Source organism: Typha angustifolia, chromosome 8 (genome assembly GCF_048772165.1).
Source record: "Typha angustifolia cultivar Huaian chromosome 8, ASM4877216v1, whole genome shotgun sequence".
NCBI classification, from domain to species: domain Eukaryota; kingdom Viridiplantae; phylum Streptophyta; class Magnoliopsida; order Poales; family Typhaceae; genus Typha; species Typha angustifolia.
This window is the reverse complement of record NC_133246.1, coordinates 15797870-15814930: the sequence shown is the minus strand read 5'-3', so window position 1 is coordinate 15814930 and position 17061 is coordinate 15797870. Positions and strand designations below refer to the sequence as shown.

The window sequence follows — 17061 nt, the reverse complement described above, 5'->3', positions numbered from 1 at the left end:
CCAGCATTATCCTTGAAGTTATTTCTATTTTCACATGGTATCTACTTGAAATGAAAGAATAAATAGGATATGAGAGATAATTGCACTTCATATGTTGCAAAAAAAAAAAAAAATCCTGTATAGACAAAATTCATCATTTACATTAGGTCATGATATGTTATTGGCAAAAAAGGAAGAAGATACATTCTGATATACGGAATATTGAGTATATAATGGGACACATTTTGTGTCCTTGAGTAAATTGAAAGTCCTATGGCACTGTGGTACATCAGTCAAATAATGATGTCTGTTCAGTGCTCACCTTGTTTAAGAAGAAGCTCGAGTCATCATTTAAAATAGTAAGCCCTGAAAGAAATCATTCCCTAATCCAAGACTGTGAATTCCCAATCCAAGAAGAGCACTCATCCATGCTAACTTAAGACTCTGTAGGAAAAGCTCGAATTTTCCTGAAGAGAAATAAAATACATTTTCTGGCTCTTCAATGTGTCTATCTGGAGAAGTCAAATCTGGAGAAGTCATTTGACTTCCTGGTGATTTCTCCTGTTCTGGCAGAATTACCTGTTTAATCTCAGACTCAGAGTCGCCTAGACTGTGGGCAGTTCCATCTTTTTCACTCTGCCTCCAGTTCACATAGCTAGTTGCGGGTATACTGCACTCTGAGCTGCAGTCAGACTGCCAAGCAACACACTTCTCTGGGGACATTACAGATTCAGCACAAACTGAGGAAGACCTCCTCTTTGAATGTAATGGTGGTTTCTTTCTAGTATTTAAATAAGTGTGATTATTTAAGCCAGTTTTCTGCTGACTGCAAATTGTTGCTCGCATAAATCTAGGCAGGCTAGCTGAAGCTTCTAGAGAACTATTGGAATTCTGCATATTCATCGATCTGCTGGACTGCAACTCCTCAATGGATAGACATGAAATGTTGAAATGGGAGTCAATTTGTGGTTGAGGTCTGCTTAAATATTTCAATTTCTCATCAAGCTTCTTGACATCTCTTATAACATCTTGGCATTCACCTTCTAACTGTGCCACCTTTTGTTCCAGTTCAGCCATTAATAGCTCTTTCCTTGCTCTCATTTCCTGTTTCATGTCAAAAACAAATATTTATATGACTTCAGTTTGAATTAGACATCTTTTACTAACAAGATAGTATATGTTTTAGCACAAACTTAGTTGACTTCCATTTGCATGAATGGCTAAGAATACCAACTCACGAGATATGGGTCGGAATAGTGCTAAATTTTTTTGGGCACTATATAATACAGGATTATCTAAGCATCTTGATATCTGCTTCATTATGATATTTGATACAGTTTATGTAGAACTGAATTAATATTCGCCGTCGCTGATTTTAAAGTGAGTGAATAAGTGCTTACTGCTGGTTCTTCATTTTCCAGGTGAATACTTCTTGCCCGTGTTGCAAATCCTAAGGAACAAATTGTCTCACATAAATCATGTTCCTTGGGACTGACATGAACAAGCATCAAAGTTTTTGAATCGGATCCTGCAACCATTGCACAAGGTGAATAACAATAAAACTTCTATCCTATATAATTTCATAGAATGGTAGAATAATAACAAAGTATGAGCTTGGTTATAAAAATATAAAAATCTTTACCCAGAGAATCTCTCAGAACTTGTGTGAGCTTGCTGTTCCTGTTAAATATGGAAAATTAGAACTCAAGACTTCGCATTTGTATTGAAGCAGTTTTTAATTGAAAGGATGTCAGGTTATTCAATTAAGTAGATCCACTATATAAGAAAGCACATAGCTGAATTAAGTGGTGCCCACATTAATGTAATAAAAAAGAACATTATACTTCAGGCTTATTGAAGGCATTAGAGTCATCGAAATCTTGGAAGACTAGCTTGTCTTGTACATGAGAGAGATGATCTTTCGAAGCACATTAGAAGCCTAATAGTTGGGTTCCAGGGGTTGGTCTTTGGGTCTTTCCAGAGCACTTGGAAGATGCCCAGTGGATAAAGCATACATAAAAACAGCAAGAAAAGCTAGAGTAAGGAAAATTGAGCTCAGATGTGATAATGTAAAATTGGACACATATCTGGGGATGGGAATATAAAATTGCATCATCGCTCTTATTGGTAATGCTACCTGTAAGGTACATGAGGCTTTTTACTTTGAAGTGCACTGATGACATCTCCCAGGGCTGAGAGTGATAGATTTATGGCTTTTCCCTCCTGAAGTCTTCTTCCACTTGCTTGTGTCTTTAAGAGACGTTCACTTCCACCAAGATCAACCAACCATAGTTTATTTGCTTCTCTACGTCTCTCAGATGCACCGGAAGAACTTAATGATATGCGGATCAAGCTGTCCCATGCACAGGATGGCTACACTTAAGATTCCAAGGTAACTTCCCATTGTTCAAAGATTGATATTTGTGGATACAAACTTTTACCAGTGAGATCTGCTTGATGTGGAATTAGCCATGGTAGAGGCTGTTGATCTAAAACGAGTTCCCAGTTCATAAAATCTTTTCACTTGCTCAAAGTCACTCACTTTGACTGTGACTAGGTTTTCAATCTCAACATCGCCTTCAGGATTTGTTTGGATTCTGAGGCTAAGTTTAGAAATAAGAAAATTAATAAACAATTGATTTTCTGATTAGAATGTCATATCAAGCATACTATGTTGAAATAAGTCATTAAATTGTACTAGTGAAATAGTAGTGCAGTTGTGAAAAATAGATTGTATGATTTAGGCAATAGTATAGCACAGAGATGGAATCAAGGACTTGTTTAAGATATTGCATGTGCTTTTGCATGCTAATCAAGAGTACAAAAAAGAGAAGGCACTGTAAGAAACAAAGGTCCATGTTATTATCTCTATGACTAGAAGGTAACCTTTCAGAATTTCAGAATAATAGTGTGACAATAATAACTCTCCCAATGATGACAAGGATAATGTCCATGTGATAAATCAGGAATGAAAAGTAAAATGCATTTGTGATTCTTCAGTAGCAGAATATTGTGATAAAAGTTGACCTCGGATGGTTTGAAAAATCGAAAGGCAAAGAGGATCCTGTCAATGAGAACATTGAAAAGGCAACGTGTTTGTGCTCTAGGATGATAATTTTCGCAGGTAATATTTAGAGTAACTAAAAATTGTGGTGTTCATCATTCTGCATACTCTTCATCGTATGAAGTTAAGGTGCTAAATAACACTACATACATAACCGAGTTTCATTTCTAAAAACCTATGAAACATACTGCATTTTTACTCTCTCTCTCTCTCTCTCATCAATGTTTGGAAAGTGTTCCAAGTATTAGAGATATTAAACAAGGAATTTTCGGATATATTTACTATGGCTTTACTAAATTATATTTCTGCAGTTCTTCCTGTAAGAGGCCAAATTTTCGTGTAGGCTCTCTATATGCTTTTATATTTGTTATTACTTGCCATAGACTCTCTAACTTTCTGACCTTATCTCATGGGGTTTGGCTTTATCTCATAATTATGCTGATATGGTGACACACTGTACTGTGATGGTGTGAGTTGTGTGACCACTCATTAGTCCGAAAAGCAGGGTAGAGGAACAACTACTACCCCGTTATGAAAGTATCATTTTGGCCTGAGTTTTATTGCTTGTTTAATATAAATGTAGCAGTCATGGCAATGCTATTTTCTTCAATATAGAGAAGCTCACCGTGGTGATTTCTGAAACTTTGCCTTCCTGCTTCGTAGGACAAGCAGATCTCTTAGGTTGCCCATGTATATCTCAAGCATACTGAACATGAACAGAAATTTATAGTTGCTCTCCGCTGCCTGTTCAAACAGTGCTTGCAATCCACGTGGCACAACACCTGGATCTTCAGGTGTGCCTTCCTATGGATATGAATGGTGAGGATTGTGCTCTTCAGTACATAGTGTGTTATTCAGTTAAAGCAACTGAAAAGGAAAAGGAAAAGGATCTGGGAAGTAGCTATGCTGAATTAGTAAATCTTACCATGGTGTAGGTTTTACCAGTGCCTGTTTGGCCATAAGCAAAGATGCATACATTATACCCATCTAGTGATGATTTTATCACCGGCTCTATTTCTTGAAAGACTTCTTCTGAAATTCTCAATAGAAGATAACCATGAACATATGTTTATGAGAATAAATTAGTTGCATTTACAATGGTGTAAGAGTCTCACAACATTCAACACCTGATTCATTGATTCTAGTACCTTGGGTTGAGTTTGGCTGGAAAACTTTGTCAAAGCTGTATTGTTTAGACTTAGTGTCAGCAAATCTTAGAAACACATTGCTTGAATCAGAGGTAATCACAGATTGCTCGTAAATATGGCTTGCATCACGTAGAAATGGTCTTATACGACAAAATACCCGAATATTCCCTGAAATAAGGAAAACAAGATAAATACCCCAATAAGCCCACCCATTTTCTGTTGTCAGGTTGGCTCCTCTTGGTTCATCAATTCATAATCAAATTAATATCATGAGAAGAAATAAGCATGGGATGGGTATAGCTCAGGGTAAAGCTGCTACCTTTCAAATCTAAATAATCATTTAGTGCCTGTCTCCTCTGTAGTGCTAGCTGACTTAGAAGGGCATTAAGAGAGGCAAGCTCATCTATTACTGAAGAAAACAGGGTTAACCTTGTAAATAAAGACATCAAATATATTATGTAGGGTAGAAACTAAAGAATTTACCTTGAATCTTTGAAAATGCAGCATCTACTTCATCATCATAACCAGGAGATTCCAACTTGTCAATTATTTGGTTCCTTACCATTGGATCTCCAACCGTTTTCTTTGATGGCAACTCCTTGATGATACAACAGATGGATTCAATCCAACTTGAGGTCAAGTTTCTTTTGAGTCCAATAAGTGACGGTATAGACTGAGGCAGACTCTGAATGGATTTTCTTGGTTCATTTTTGAAATGCTCATCCATGTTCACCAAGTTGATACAGGTAATCGATGGTTTTGGTAATGAGGAAGCTGATATTCAGAATCTGAAGGAATACAATGAATCAAGACTTCTTGCTCGACTTTGAGATTCCTTCTTTGGATGTATAGGTCCTGCATGCCTTTTCTTTTTCTCCTGAAGAATGAAGGAAGTTCTGCCATCCACAAAGGAAATAAGGTCAGTAGTCAGATAGAGATGTAAATATGATAAGTGAGAGTAGGTTAAACTGTTAAAGTAATTGGAAGGCAATATAGAAAGACTCCAAAGGTTTCATTTATGACATGCGAATCCTACATTTTCAGTTTGACTACTTCAGTATCATGATATTTTATAGCCTATATCTGTCTCCTGAATTTATGCTCTCTTCTTTCCTTATTGCATTATCATTTTTTGTGAACAAGTACTTTTCACATGAAACCTTGCATAGAGAGCAGAAGAGTGAGCAAAAATCCAGAGAACAAAAGTTGGTAGACGAGAAAATAAGAAGAAGAAAAGCTAGAACTATCACTAATACAGTCTTCAAGTTCTCTGAAGTTCTCCTGTACCTGAAATTCCCTGTCTTAGCTTCATACTATTTATCATTCCACTGCAAGCTACCTGCCGGTTAGTCCCAGGTCGATATCTCTCCTCTAGGAAAGGTCAGTTCTACTCCAAGGCATCCAGCATTTTTACAATTGTTTCCTCAATCAAAGTTTTGCATGAGAGAAGCCCATAAGACAGCGGGAAGAGGGCCTGCAGAGGAAAATAAAGAACCAGAAAAAGTTCTGGAGAGCATCACTGGAAACAAAGTTACAAGCAGGTTTTATCTTAAAGATAAAAAAAAGGATCGGCCTTCCTTCTCATTAGAAAGTAACATCAGGAACTCCTATGAAAGTGGCCTGCAACCAACTGGTACTATTTTCTCTACCAAGATTTCTGTAAAGATCTTGCTCTACCTTAAGGCGGTTTTTGGGAAAATTGATCTGTGGAAATAGAAGACCTCAATAAGAAGATTGGAAGAGAAGTAGCTCCTGCAGCTCCATACAGAACAATCTTTGTTAAATGGACAAGACAAGCTGAAGGCCTGTGGGAGAGAACCATTATATATATGAAAACTGTGAATAATTAGAAAGCATCAGTGGTCACTGGTACCAAGTTGTTCATGTGGGAATGCTTACAGAAGGTAAGTTAGTGGCATGCAGGTGACGATGTATATCTAAAGTACTGATCATGTTAGCCAAATGAATCATTCTTTGTCTGCAGCTACCTTTAGAGGTCACCAGCCATGTGCCTGAAATTCTTTGGACAAGCCACACAGGTATCCAACCCTATTCTTAAGAAAAATCTGAAGAAGAAGAAGAAGAAGAAAAGTCCATTCCAACCCTTCCTCAAAATTGAAATGCAAACAATTCCAAGCTATGTCAGCAGAAGTCAGCAGAAGTCAGCAGAACTCTTTTGCTCATACCTTTTAGAAAGTAAGAAAATTATAGAGTTACGATAAGTTGGATGAATTCAACAACAAATATTGCATAACGGGGGCTGTTAGTTTGAGTTACAGAGATGGGCCACCTGAAGAGCATAGCCTTGATATGAACCTGAAGCCATGCCATGCGTTATATTATATATCATCAAGATTACAGCATTAATATGAGGAAGGTTATTTTGTCCTTTTACTGACGTGGGAGCATTTATGTTAGCGGGTGGAGTGGGCTCCACGAACCACGACAACTTTGGGCCCAATAAAACTTGAGGGCCCCACCTTGGGCCTTGGGATATGGTACCTCCAACTCTAAGGAAATGTCTTATTCTCTGGACCGTGACAAGATTTTACCTTGCTTTTGGGCATATTGCCAATTGTGCCAGGTCGGATGCCCTTTTATATTTCATGCGAGGTCACTTTGTTTGCCTGCAAAATTTTCCAATCCATTTAGGTGCTTGTCAATTTATGTGATATTATATTAAAAAATCGTTTAATGGGAACTCGGGCTCATAAAATAGTAACTTGTAATTTGTACAATGATTTTTTTATTATTAACTATCCAACAAGAATTGACCACTAGATTGAGTGCATCCTGGCTTTGTTTCCAGTTTATTCTACCATGGTTTTTGACCTCCAATACTTGCTGTATCTCTCCAGTAACTTTAAACCAATCTGGGAGGATATCAAGTACTCTAGTCTAAATTCTGTGGACCCAAACACTAGATCTAAGTACTCAATCATAGCTCTAGGTTCGCTTTATGTCCCTATAAGATAGCAACCTGAGAGAAAGAGAGAGAGAGCGCTTTCCAGTGGAAACACGCCTTCACATGGGTATGATCAATTTTTAGTCGCTATCGTGATACCATTGCTTTAGAGGAAATTTTATCCCCCCACCAAAAAGAAAAGAAAAGAAAAGAAAAGAAATTAGAGAGAGAGAGAGAGATAAGTTGAAGATGAAATAATTATTTGATGTTTTTTGTCTACCAAGTCAAGTGGGTGGCAGAAATTTGATAGTTAAGAGTTTCTATATGAAAATGACCTAATAATTGATGAGTCTAGATGTAACGATCCCTAATGCCGCGGAATTAATAATTGTAGTCATGATTTAAATTTGAGAATACTTATATAATATGAGCCCCTTTAATTAATTGATTATTATCTCGTTGGCGTTAACTAAGATAGAAGTCGTAACAATGAACTCTCGATTAGAAGAGAGTTCCAAGTAGAGAAATTACAACAGATGCAAATTTGCATAGAGGAAGGAAGAGACCTCCCCTTTCTCGTGAAGATTTTCTTCTCTCCTCACCCCTCTCTTCACTCGAACTCTTATCCTCTTCATTGGGTCATCTTCACAACAACTCATTCCTATCATGTCATCGTTACCATTGTTGCTAATACCTCTCCTCCTCATTATTATTGCTAATACCTCTCCTCCTCATTATTATTGCTATTACCTCTCCTCCTTCTCCCTTCCATTAGGAGAAAGGAGAGGTCAATGATTGTGCAGTGAGCCCCTATCACTTATCATTTATAGGCCTTGTCAAGACAGCGACAATTGTAGCACTAAGAGGTGGTGAAAGGGGGACGCACTCTAGTGGGTTGAACTCTGACTATAGAGTGGCCGACTTAGAGTTTGTTTGGTTTGAGGCTAAGCTCTAAACTTAATTAGTTAGTTTTATTTATTAGTATTATTTTTTGAAAAGTAAACTTAGTTAGGTGTAAAAAAGATAAAAAAAATATCAAATTACTAAACCAGGTTAGGAGTCTTTGAACTTGTTTAGAGACCCTCTTTTAACTCAAACTAAACGAGAGCTTAGAGTTTTGTTACCAATGCCACCTCGAATCAGCGCCACAAGATTTCTGACTCGGATTATAGTGTTATGCTCCTTCTTTTCTATCATTTAGTACTATCGTTTTTTTTTGGGTTGCTTCTATTGTAGCATTAGGGTTTCATTTTTCTAGCATTTTGGAGATTTACATAATTATGTGTCTTTAACTACCGGATAGCAACGAACCCTCATGTTGAATTTAGGCCCTTTGCCGTATGAATATGTTCGATCATGCTCTCCCGTTGTATTTATTATTTGTTTAATATTCTGATTATCTTAGTTGTGTAGTTTATTTTTTTAGCCAAGTGAGAGACTTAAATTAGAGAAAGATTGGCCTATTCTCTCTCTCAATTTGTGTGTCAGACTGTCACCATTACATTAATGAATTTTTGTGCCTACAAGCTTTTCTCTGATAAAAACAAACAAACAAACTTCCATGGAGGAGATTGTACTACAGTATATTGTGGGTTATATTGTAAAGTGATAATATTTAGCACAAAATGTCTCCTAAGCATATAGCAACAAAGTGATTATTCAGTATGAAGAGATTTACAAATTGAAAGACAATGAGAGAACTAGTGGTGGGAATTGACATCAAAATTGAAACCTAATCCAACTTAAAAGTAAAAGCCTATAGATTGTGAACTGTCGTCTTGTAGTGATCCTACAACTTTATTTCGTACTATGTTGTATTAAAATAATAGATGCAATTCCTATTTCCATGGCACGAGAAAAAAACATCAAAATTTCCAGCCATGTTCTTATTCATTTTCTGCAGACTACTCTTCCCTCAATTTTTTTTTTTTTTTTTTTTTTTTTGAAACGAAGATAACTATGAACTACCATCAGCGAATCCCTTCAATCAGAATCTGTCCTTCAGATTGTCATCTTCATTTTATTGAACAGTGCGGTACTCCTAAATGCATTAGTTCTGCACAAAGAAAGATTCAACAACAAGCTCCAAAATTCTCAACTCCAAACAGAAAATTCTTAAAGTTTTTTTTAAAAAAAAAATAAAAAAAATAAAAAGATGAATTTGGTCTCAGCATAGTTTCTGATTTAATTGTAAGACAGTACCCAATTAGTTGATTTCAGCACTCAGAGAATGATTGTATATTATTCAGCAACCTTCAGAGAAAGAAAAAGGGAATTTGAGAAGAAGCAACGTTTTCTTATGTTGAATTGGTAACCCTAATTAATGCTAGGTTCAGTATGCTTCTAAGTTTTATGAAGGAAAATAATATGTCCAAAAGGTAAAGGCAATAAGAACAGTCCTTGCTGAAAAAGCTGCATAGAGTCTATACAATATTAAGCTGTTGGGAAGTCTACAAAAGTTATCTTGTCTGCTGCTATTAGATATGAGGGTAGACAATATATGTTGTTCTTGTTCCCTCTCTCTCTTTCTCTCTCATATAATTATCTGAATAAGAGGATCCATTAGGACATGTGATGACTTGATTTCACTGACAAAAAGAAGAAAAAAGAAAAAGAAAACTCTACTACTAAAGGAACGCAAAGATCACTGCACACGCATAAACTTAGATTGAAATATGAATGACATCATGTGAATGTTGATGAACTCCGAGTCAAAAGAATGGCATTCGTCGACCCATTTGAACACCATTTTGCTAAAAGAAACATTTCCAAACTTTGCGAAATTAAGACCATGACAATGAGTAAATAATCCAAGAGGTTTCAGTTGATTGGCATTCTGTGAATTCCATAAGAAGTTAAGTGATTCTTGAATTTGCTTCGATGATGGATGACTCCAATTCTCAAGATTTAGAATGCTCATGTGACGAGGCTGCAGGAAGAGAAGAAAGAACTGTGTTTACAGGAAATTGATCTCTTAGTATACATTATGAACTGCAAAAAAATCAGTACAGTTTCAAGAATAACTAAGGCAAGACAAACTTAAAGCTTCTCCTTTCACTGTTTAGCAAGTTCATTGCCAAAATACGCACTAAAACTATTGAACCTTTACAATATTATAGTATGCTTCGATTAGAATGATCATTACGAAGAACAATTAGTTGAACTTTTAGGCTAGATGTAAGAGAACAGTGAAGACAAGAAGATATAGGTAAACCCTTCTCCTTTTCACCGTCTAGCTAGGTCATTGTAGCTTAGATTCATCATAGATGAGTATGAAAAGCAAAGCGAGTATGATCAAAACAATTGAAAGAATAGAGTAAGAAACAGATAACCAGCTTAATTCAGAAGATCATATATATATATTTTCCAATCAAGAAGCAATTGTAGAACATTAGATCATATGCCATGTGGTAGATAATTTAACAATCAAGGAGCAATTGTAAAACTGAAAACTTCTGAAGATATACAGTAAACATACTTAACAAAGTACTAGAAACTAGGTTAGTTAAATTAGCTCTCACAGATTAACCGAGAATGTTCCGCACCATGGCAACGCGCATTTCCACCGCAAGCCTAACATGAGGTGCAGGAAGCAAGAGGTAGCCAAAGACAACTTGCCGTAATCTCCTTCTAGAATTCTTAGAATAAACTAGAGCAATGCTTTTCGAAGCTTCGGCAAGTCATCCTTGGCTGCACCATACTACCCAGACCTAATGTTAAGCTAGAGATGAGAAGAAAACTGAGGTTGGAATCAGTAGAAGAAGGAGAAGAAGAAGAGAAAGGGATCAGTGAAGGACAACAAGAGAGGATGGAGATGGATGAAGGTTTAAGGCTCTTATATAGAGTAGAGCAAAGAGTGGTGAGGTATTGAGCTTGCAAAAAATGCTAGCAATTTTACTATATTATTTCACTCAAGATGAGCAATACAGCTCCATGAAGGATCTTCTTCTGGCCCAATAGAATAAAGAGCAACTGATAAAGTGTGACTTTTTTCCTTTCTCTCAATGTATATGACGACATTTCTCACTATTCCCAGAACTAAGAAAGTTTGAAGCCTGGAAAAGTTAGTCCTACATAGAGGCTGTTTGTTTTTAAGACTTTACTATAATTCCTCAAATAATGATGGATGTTCTATTACTTCCCTTATCACTGTAAACTTTAAGAATGTAGAGAAATCATTAACAACTAATAGATTGGAAGAGTTCTATAAATAACCTTGGAAGACTGCGTTCAACTTGAAATGACTAATGACTTTTATTTATTTTTATTTTTTTTACAGAGAGAGTAGAGGGAGATAGAATGCCCTTATGCAAAATGTTATATTGTTTAAATGCTCACCAAGGGCCATTTAGATTCTTCTTCTTTTTTTCACTTCATCGGTTTAGAGAGGGAATAGCCCATGCCTCTTTGCTTACCAAAAGGATACAAAAGAAGGCATACCTTTAATTGCCATAGGTGTCATTTTCTCTTCAATATCACACATTTGAATCTTGATAGCAATGTCTACAGAAGAGACAGCTGCCTTTAGCCCCTTCTTTAAGCCTGATGCCATTCACTCCTTAATGAAGGAAGGAAGCTTGCTTACCCCTTATCCTTAAGTGGGTCTCACAAGGTGTGAGTGATGGGCTCACAAAGGGAACCAGAAGCAGATACCTTCTTTTTCATGGACTTTATTTGAAAGGAGAGGGAAAGGCACACCATTTTAGAGAGAACAAGCAAAAGGGACGTGTGAAAATAACAAACGTAGGTGCAAAAATATATTGGCCTTCCAATACTTACCAATGTCAAAAATTTAAAGTTTGGCCTACAAAAACAATACTTCTCTGTGATGATGAAATATGAAAGCATCTTGTAGTAATTCTTTTTCAGCCTCAAATAGGAAAACCAGCTTCATGTGGGGTCTCAGATAGAGATCTCACTTGTGGTGGCCTGGGGTGTGGGCCAATTAAAATACTCAGCTTTGCTCTGTAGTTCTTTGGAAAGAAGGGGAAAAAGTGGTCAGATGCACTTAGCAAGGAAACCCTCAAAGTTATTATGGACCAATTGCAATAAGGTGGATCCCTTCCACTGCCTAAGTTTCATAATTAACCTTTTCCTCCAAGAGCAAGCACCACACTGGAGAAGTGGAGAGCCAATGCGCCATGACCAATGTGCCACAGCACCTAGGCATCTTTCCATATATGGAAGGTTATACAACATTTGGAATGAGAAAAGAGACTTTGCCCATAAATATTCTAATGCATAGCCTAACAGAGAGAATAACTTTAATACTCATTAAACTATGGGAAGCCCCTCGTGTAAATCCAAAGTGCCTTTTTTTTCTTCTCTTTTTTAATCTTTAAAAAGAAATTTTCACGTGTGGAGAAGAGTGTGGGTTCACGGATCTGGATGGTTTATCATAATGGGTGGGGGAGTTGCAGGATAATTCCACCAGAGATGTGCCTAGGAACTCTAATTTTGGCAACGAACTAGAAGAAAGCATATTCTATTGGCTTTGCTCCAGGGAAGAAGAAGAAGAAGAAGAAATCATATGAAATTGTGTATCAAAATTGTTTATAATGGGATTGAGAGAGGAGGGAAAACAAGGGAGGCCTCTCTATCTTATCTTTCCTTTAATTTTTAGGAAACCCCACTTGGGAAGTCATTTTCCAGCACCATTTAACTTTTTTTAGGCTTTTGGCGGCAAGAATCCATTCCGGATCATCCAAGAACCAATGATAGGATGAAGTTAGGCCAAGATGTGGGGGCCTCGAATTACTCGTGCTCTTCAATGCAGCCAACTTGCCTGGTCCCAAATGCCGGTCAAATATACTATGCCGCATTTTGGTGAAAGGAACCGCCACTACTAAAGTAGGCCCACGTGAACGGCCATTTTGCATTAAAACTGTGAATAATATAGCAAAGCACATCTTTACAATTGGATTAGAGAGAGATTAAGGTACAAGTCAAACCCTGTCAATAACTAATCAAGAAATAAGAAATGAATCGGGCTACTTATTATTAACAGTGCTGATCAAAATTAGCTACCTAACGCACACTTCAATCAGAAAAAAAAAAAGAAAAAAGAAGAAGAAATAAGAATACAAAATTTGACTCTTGAAAGAGAATAAATTGGTCCCACACAATTGGATGAGTATGGAACATGACATCAACAGGCAACCACTTCGTTTGATGTGATGCTCAACCGAGTAAAATAGCTCTTTATATGTGTGTCTGGGCGAGCTCATGTAATATATTTATGCCTATAATATTGAGCAAATAGAGAGGAGCAGCTCAATTCTGCAAGCTCTTCTTCTGGAGAGACAAGTAAATCGACCTTCTTCTCATTCTCATTGAAATAGAAGTGTGGGACCAAAAATAAATAACATCAGGAAGGCAGGTAAAACTGAAAAAGTTAATATCTTTTTTTTTTCTGGAAAAATTGGCAAGCAATGCTGGAGCAGTAAAAGACTCATCGTTTCCCACCGCCACCACCGAGCTTAGGTCCTTTGGGAGCTTTGGCGATGGTTCTGGCATGGGAACTTTTTTGTGACTTGCCTGTCAGCTCAGCCTTCTTAGCTTTCTTCTCATCCTTGGTTTTCTTTATCCGTTCCTTGATCTCACTACAGAAATCAGTATCTAATATGAGTTCGTCAAACAGATAACAGACGGTCAGAAACATAAGAATACCTTTAAGGATATCAGCAAAACTTGCATATGTCAAAGGCAAAGGGCAGAACTAGCTCAAGGTCCCAAGAAAAAATTAAAATCATAACTGTTTTAAGTTATTATTGTAGGATCCGATCACAAAATATCTGTAAGGATTATTTCTATACTGATTCCAGTTGATCAATATGGTTCTTACGTGGCAACTAATAGTAAGGTTGCATGCCACATCAAGAAAGATGTGGCATGATATTAAAAAGAGGACAGCAGTTAAAAGGGAAGGATAATCAAATACTGTCCTATAATGTCATAAGAATAAAGGCTAGATACTATAGTATGGAACTCCACACAAAATGAAAAGATAAAGATTAACAGCTAGTTAATCTTTATAATATTTCTTCCAACTAAACAGTGCAACCCGAGTATATAATTATCACCCAGAGGTCAGGAGAATAAAGAAATACCGAAGTGCAGCCTCCCTTGCAGCATCACGAACTTCAGCCTTCTCTGTTCTTCTCTTCTGAATGACTTCCAAAGTAGCACCGACAATAGACCTAGAATAAGGCTTCTTCGTGGTACGGCGTCTCTTCTTAATAGCCTCAGCATGTATGTCCTGACATAAAAACAAAATAATAACTATCAACAAAAGTGTTGTCAAATTCAGTTTATAAAGTTAGTACCTTCCATGACAAAAGTGTATAGCTTCCAATCATACCATATTTACTCTTAAAAGACACATTGCACAAAATATGTATTCAACCTGAAAATAGATAAATATGTCAAAAGTTACCTTCTTGTGCTGCTTTCTATACATTGCTGTCCAGGTAAGCTTGGCAGGCTTCAAACGGTTGTGAAAGTACCTCTTGCATTTTGAGTTGGCAAAAAGGAAGACCTGAAAGACGAAGACACATTAAACATAAGTGTGTTAAAGATTTGAAAATACAAAGCATAAAGATTTTACAGTATAAATGAATGTCCTAAAAATCAAATATGCTCACCTGAGAGTCACTTCGAATAAATCTAATTCCTTTGCCGGGGTATATCTTTGCGCCACTAAAACGGCAGAGCTCAGTCCTGACATTCAAGCATGCCGATATTCATAGATGACTTACAAATTATAATTCACGCATACTTAGAACCAGCAGTTTAGGTTGAAAGCAAAGAAGCTATGGGAAGATCAATGCTTAGGAAAGATCATAAAAATTCAGATAACCAGTTCAACATAAGTTCTTGGAAAATGGTGGCATGAAAACTGCCAACACAATCTCAGTGCTTAAATGAGCTCAACTACAACAAGCAGATGAACCAAAGAAGATGACATTCAAAGGGTTTGCAATCAACAGTGCCAAAATGGGGTAAAATCTTTTGAGAAAATATGCCAGTGTAAGAAACTGTGGGGAGGAATACATACTTGAGAACCATCCTCTTCGGAATAAGAAAACTTCAGTGCCTTTACCTGTGAACATTCAAGTGTTCAACAGAACATCATTGTGGATATAGAAAATAGGCTACAAATAACATTATGAGATGGTCACAGAACACGTTCAAACATGGTCCAAGAGGACACCATCGATTAAACAAGTAAATAACGGCTCAACACAAAGATGAACTGACATGTAGCCCCAAATAAAGTACAACAAAATGAATCAAATGTGATCACATAGACACACTATGCCTGGAAAAGCCTAACTATCTAACTCAGAAAAGCCTATTTCAAGAAATTGATACCAGAGTTACAGGCTATATAGTAAGAAAATCATTTTGCTTAGAAGCTCAATGCAAGAAACTGCAAATATTATGGCACACAAGTCCCAGGGATAAGATAAAGCATTAAGCTCAGGGAAGTGACTTTCTCACTAGTATAATGTAGAAATAAATAAATAGGAATATTCATTCTCATGATAAAACAGGAAATGCAACAGAAATAGAGATTCATATAACAATATATCAATTTGTTGTGTATCTAGCTGCCTAAAATGTAGAAAACTGATATAGGTACAATGAGTGAGAATTGAAAAACGTAAACATGGAACTTAAGAATGATGTGCACCAGTAAGTTCCAAGGAGATCACCATTGGGCATGGCACCCTAAAAAGAAGATTCATACTATTGCAACAAAGCCCGAGACTTAAAATATTTGATAATTGGGGATTACGTATACTGTTCATTCAAATGAAACCTGATTCAGGAAAATAACATGGGACTTACAATGGTAACAATGTCATCTGGAGTAAATGGTCTTATTGTGAGAGAAAAGAATGTTGGGTAATTACAGGCAGTTAGAAAAATGACATGATAATACTGCAAAGCGAACACCCACATTTAATCTTGCACACCAAGTTTAGGCAACCAAATAATAAAAATTATGCAGGCCTCGATATATGTGCCGCTCGAAATATAATGAGTATGCCTGTATGGAGAAATTTCGGAATGTACATTCTATTTTAACAAAAAAAAACAAAGAAACAGAGGGAGAAGACTTAGGCAGATGGATTTACTATGTAAATGAATAATAGAGTGACACAGTTAATATGCTCACAATGAGGTATGTAAGTTGATCGTTGCAGGCAGCATAAACATGACGCAAAAAGAATGTCCAAAAAGTGTTTGTTGCACACCAAGTTTAGGCACCCAAGCGGACAGAAATTAACTGGGGCCTTTACATGTGCTGCTCCACATAACAAATTGATGCATACATCAAATAGCAAAAGAAAAGATAAAAATAATATTGAACTTAGTTTTACCAAAATATAGCAAGGAAAGAAACAGAAACAACAATCCTTCCTGCCTTAGGACAGGATGGAACACATAGGATCTATAGTCCAAAAAACTTAGAATGTGACAAACAACTGGTGCACCATGCATTTCTGAAGACACTGCAAAGCTAATCGATTTCAAAGAAAAGAAAATTCAAGAATGTGACTGAGAACACATGTAACGCAAGATCTATTTCGATAGAAACATAGATAGCTCATCTCTTAGGAGAATGTAATGAGCTCAAGATGTAGCAAAGGCAATAGCGCAAGAGAAGATTGAGAAGCAAGGCGACGGAAGTATACCTGAAAAACCCTAGACGCCGATCGAAGCGCCGCTACTTTGGAGCTTATCTAGGGTTCTTTGCGTGCTCGCCTTACGATGAGAGAATATATGTACGTAAGCGGATCAATCGAGTCCGTGTGATAAGAGCAACTCGGGATGCGAAAACTCGGCAAAGTATTCGATATCCCTGAAGCCGGCAATATCTTTTAACTCGTAATGTAGTCGTTGCAGCTTTCGCTTAATGCGGAGCAAAAACAAAAGCAAACCATCTCACTTGGGTC

At 36.9% G+C, this 17061-nt stretch overlaps 2 protein-coding genes across 6 annotated transcripts; both read right to left on the bottom strand.

Moving 5' to 3' along the window:
* Positions 1–120: 120 nt before the first annotated feature.
* On the bottom strand, positions 121–6798 carry LOC140765373 (kinesin-like protein KIN-14B). 5 transcript variants are annotated; one of them, XM_073104427.1, is made up of 13 exons: positions 6091–6795; positions 5869–5996; positions 5479–5665; positions 4675–5087; positions 4511–4600; positions 4192–4359; positions 3969–4075; positions 3669–3847; positions 2421–2582; positions 2117–2332; positions 1622–1659; positions 1380–1507; positions 121–1083 (listed from the first exon to the last, which is right to left on the bottom strand). In XM_073104427.1, the coding sequence occupies exons 4-13, from the start codon at positions 4916–4918 to the stop codon at positions 331–333; spliced, it is 2085 nt and encodes a 694-aa protein (XP_072960528.1). In that variant the 5' UTR covers positions 4919–5087; positions 5479–5665; positions 5869–5996; positions 6091–6795; the 3' UTR covers positions 121–330. The 5 variants fall into 5 exon arrangements, with proteins under 5 accessions (XP_072960528.1, XP_072960530.1, XP_072960529.1 ...); XM_073104429.1 differs by having other exon boundaries at positions 2421–2576; positions 5479–5996; positions 6091–6798; XM_073104428.1 differs by having other exon boundaries at positions 5869–6795.
* A 6599-nt stretch (positions 6799–13397) lies between these two features.
* Positions 13398–16910, bottom strand: LOC140765711 (large ribosomal subunit protein eL24-like). Its single transcript, XM_073104918.1, has 6 exons — positions 16801–16910; positions 15153–15197; positions 14740–14815; positions 14532–14633; positions 14206–14354; positions 13398–13698 (listed from the first exon to the last, which is right to left on the bottom strand). Exons 2-6 carry the CDS (start codon positions 15161–15163, stop codon positions 13548–13550), a joined length of 489 nt encoding a protein of 162 aa, XP_072961019.1. The 5' UTR covers positions 15164–15197; positions 16801–16910; the 3' UTR covers positions 13398–13547.
* Positions 16911–17061: the final 151 nt, after the last annotated feature.